Source organism: Diabrotica virgifera, chromosome 2, assembly GCF_917563875.1.
Source record: "Diabrotica virgifera virgifera chromosome 2, PGI_DIABVI_V3a".
NCBI classification, from domain to species: Eukaryota; Metazoa; Arthropoda; class Insecta; order Coleoptera; family Chrysomelidae; genus Diabrotica; species Diabrotica virgifera.
This window is the reverse complement of record NC_065444.1, coordinates 253,491,768-253,493,546: the sequence shown is the minus strand read 5'-3', so window position 1 is coordinate 253,493,546 and position 1,779 is coordinate 253,491,768. Positions and strand designations below refer to the sequence as shown.

General features: G+C 32.7%; 1 protein-coding gene across 1 annotated transcript; it reads left to right on the top strand.

Annotated features, from left to right (window-relative positions):
- Positions 1 to 212: 212 nt before the first annotated feature.
- On the top strand, positions 213 to 1,457 carry LOC126880544 (phosphatidylinositol N-acetylglucosaminyltransferase subunit C). Its single transcript, XM_050644471.1, has one exon. The coding sequence runs from the start codon at positions 561 to 563 to the stop codon at positions 1,416 to 1,418; it is 858 nt and encodes a 285-aa protein (XP_050500428.1). The 5' UTR covers positions 213 to 560; the 3' UTR covers positions 1,419 to 1,457.
- The last annotated feature ends 322 nt before the right edge of the window (positions 1,458 to 1,779 follow it).

Sequence of the window (1,779 nt, the reverse complement as noted above, 5' to 3'; positions counted from 1 at the left end):
TTTTTCAATTAAATGTGATTTTGCAAGTATTGCTATCTACTGCAGTTGCATACGTATTCGATAGAAACATTCACCATTCATTAAAATGCAACAAAGTAAAATATTCTACAACCTTGCCATTTATATTCCTATATTTTTCATGTGTTTTTCATCTTGTAAACAGAAAATCAGATTGTCAGATGACGTTTATGTTCGGGTAGTTTGGGAAGATTCACCCAGATTCGCACATGTGACAGAAGCGCTATTGCCATAGACAAGTGTACCAGCTTATTTTCTTTGTCGGATATTTTTATTTACATAGTAATCTAATCGACATCCTATTTTCTACTTAAGACAATCTTATTTTTATTCTGAATCGAAGTTTTACCAGTTGTACTATTTAAATAAAAGGTTAAATAAATTTTCAATAAAAGTGGCAGTGGCAACACTAGTCCAGTCTCCTGTCATCTGTAATGTGACTTGTTTTTAAAATGTCAAAACATAACCTATTAAATCCAAGGACACCTTTATTTTGTATGAATATATCTTAATTAAAAATGAAAATAATTTACAAATAAAAGATGACTGGAACAACTAAACCACCATGGAAAAAAGTATTGTACGAAAAACAACCATATCCAGATAACTACACCGATAAAAAAATATTCTTGCGAGATTTGAAGAAGAACATCGATTTCAAAGAAGTTAAATTTCTTGAGGCTTTTTATGGGTCTTTAATAATATTACAAGAGTTTTGCAATGTAGTTACCTTCGTATTGATTTATTTTTACTTGCTCTATGAATGGGTCGAACCATCAGCATTACTAACATGTACCAGTGCTGTAACCACTTTAGGATTTGTGTATTATCTATGGGCGTTTAGTGAAAATGTTTTAAGTAAGCTCGGAAATGATATTAGGACTATTATTACTTTTATAGTGGTCGGAAGACTGTTCTCTCCTGTGTTACACACACTTACGGATACTGTAAGCACAGATTCAATTTATACAACTACGTTTCTTATGATGGTTGTACATATGATATTTTTCGACTATGGAGTAGGTGCAGCAATCGTTTCGAATAGTGTATCGTTAAGTACTGTGATTTTTGCTTCAATTTGTTTAGCATCAAGACTTTCCACAGCATTCAATGCGTTCGTACTGATGACTGCTGCCATAAAAATGTTCGTTTTACTCCCAATGTTGCATTCAGCGCTTAAAAATCAAACTTACTTCTTATGGATTTATTTAATTGTAGACATATATTGTTTAATCTATTTAAGTAAATTAGCTTTGGTTTTATATTTATTTACTGTTGTTCTGATAAGTATAATTTGTCCGTTGCTGTATGTTTATTTACAGAACTACAAAGAAACAATATATGGACCTTGGGACGAGGCTGTGGTGGATGATGCAGACAGTATTATAAGCAAATTATAACAATTTATAGATGATTTTTAATAAATATTTTCAATTTGTCTTTAATCTTTTATTTTAAAGGTAGAAATGTGGCACTGATCTTCCTTGTACACTCTACGATACAAGAAATTGCTAACTAGCATGATTTCCTGCTCCGTAGTGTTTCTTATCGTGGCCTCCCCTCGACAATGCATTTTGTTTTATCCATCAGTTGTCTGATAATCTGGCAAATAATGTTAGATTTCCCAGATTATCAGACAATCGATGGATAAAACGTATTATTGAGTGGAGGCCACCACAAAAAGCACTTCAGTCAGAGGATGCCCATCAACCAGATACAAGTCACACAATACAGAAACAGATGGAAAGAGCTGAGGGAGAC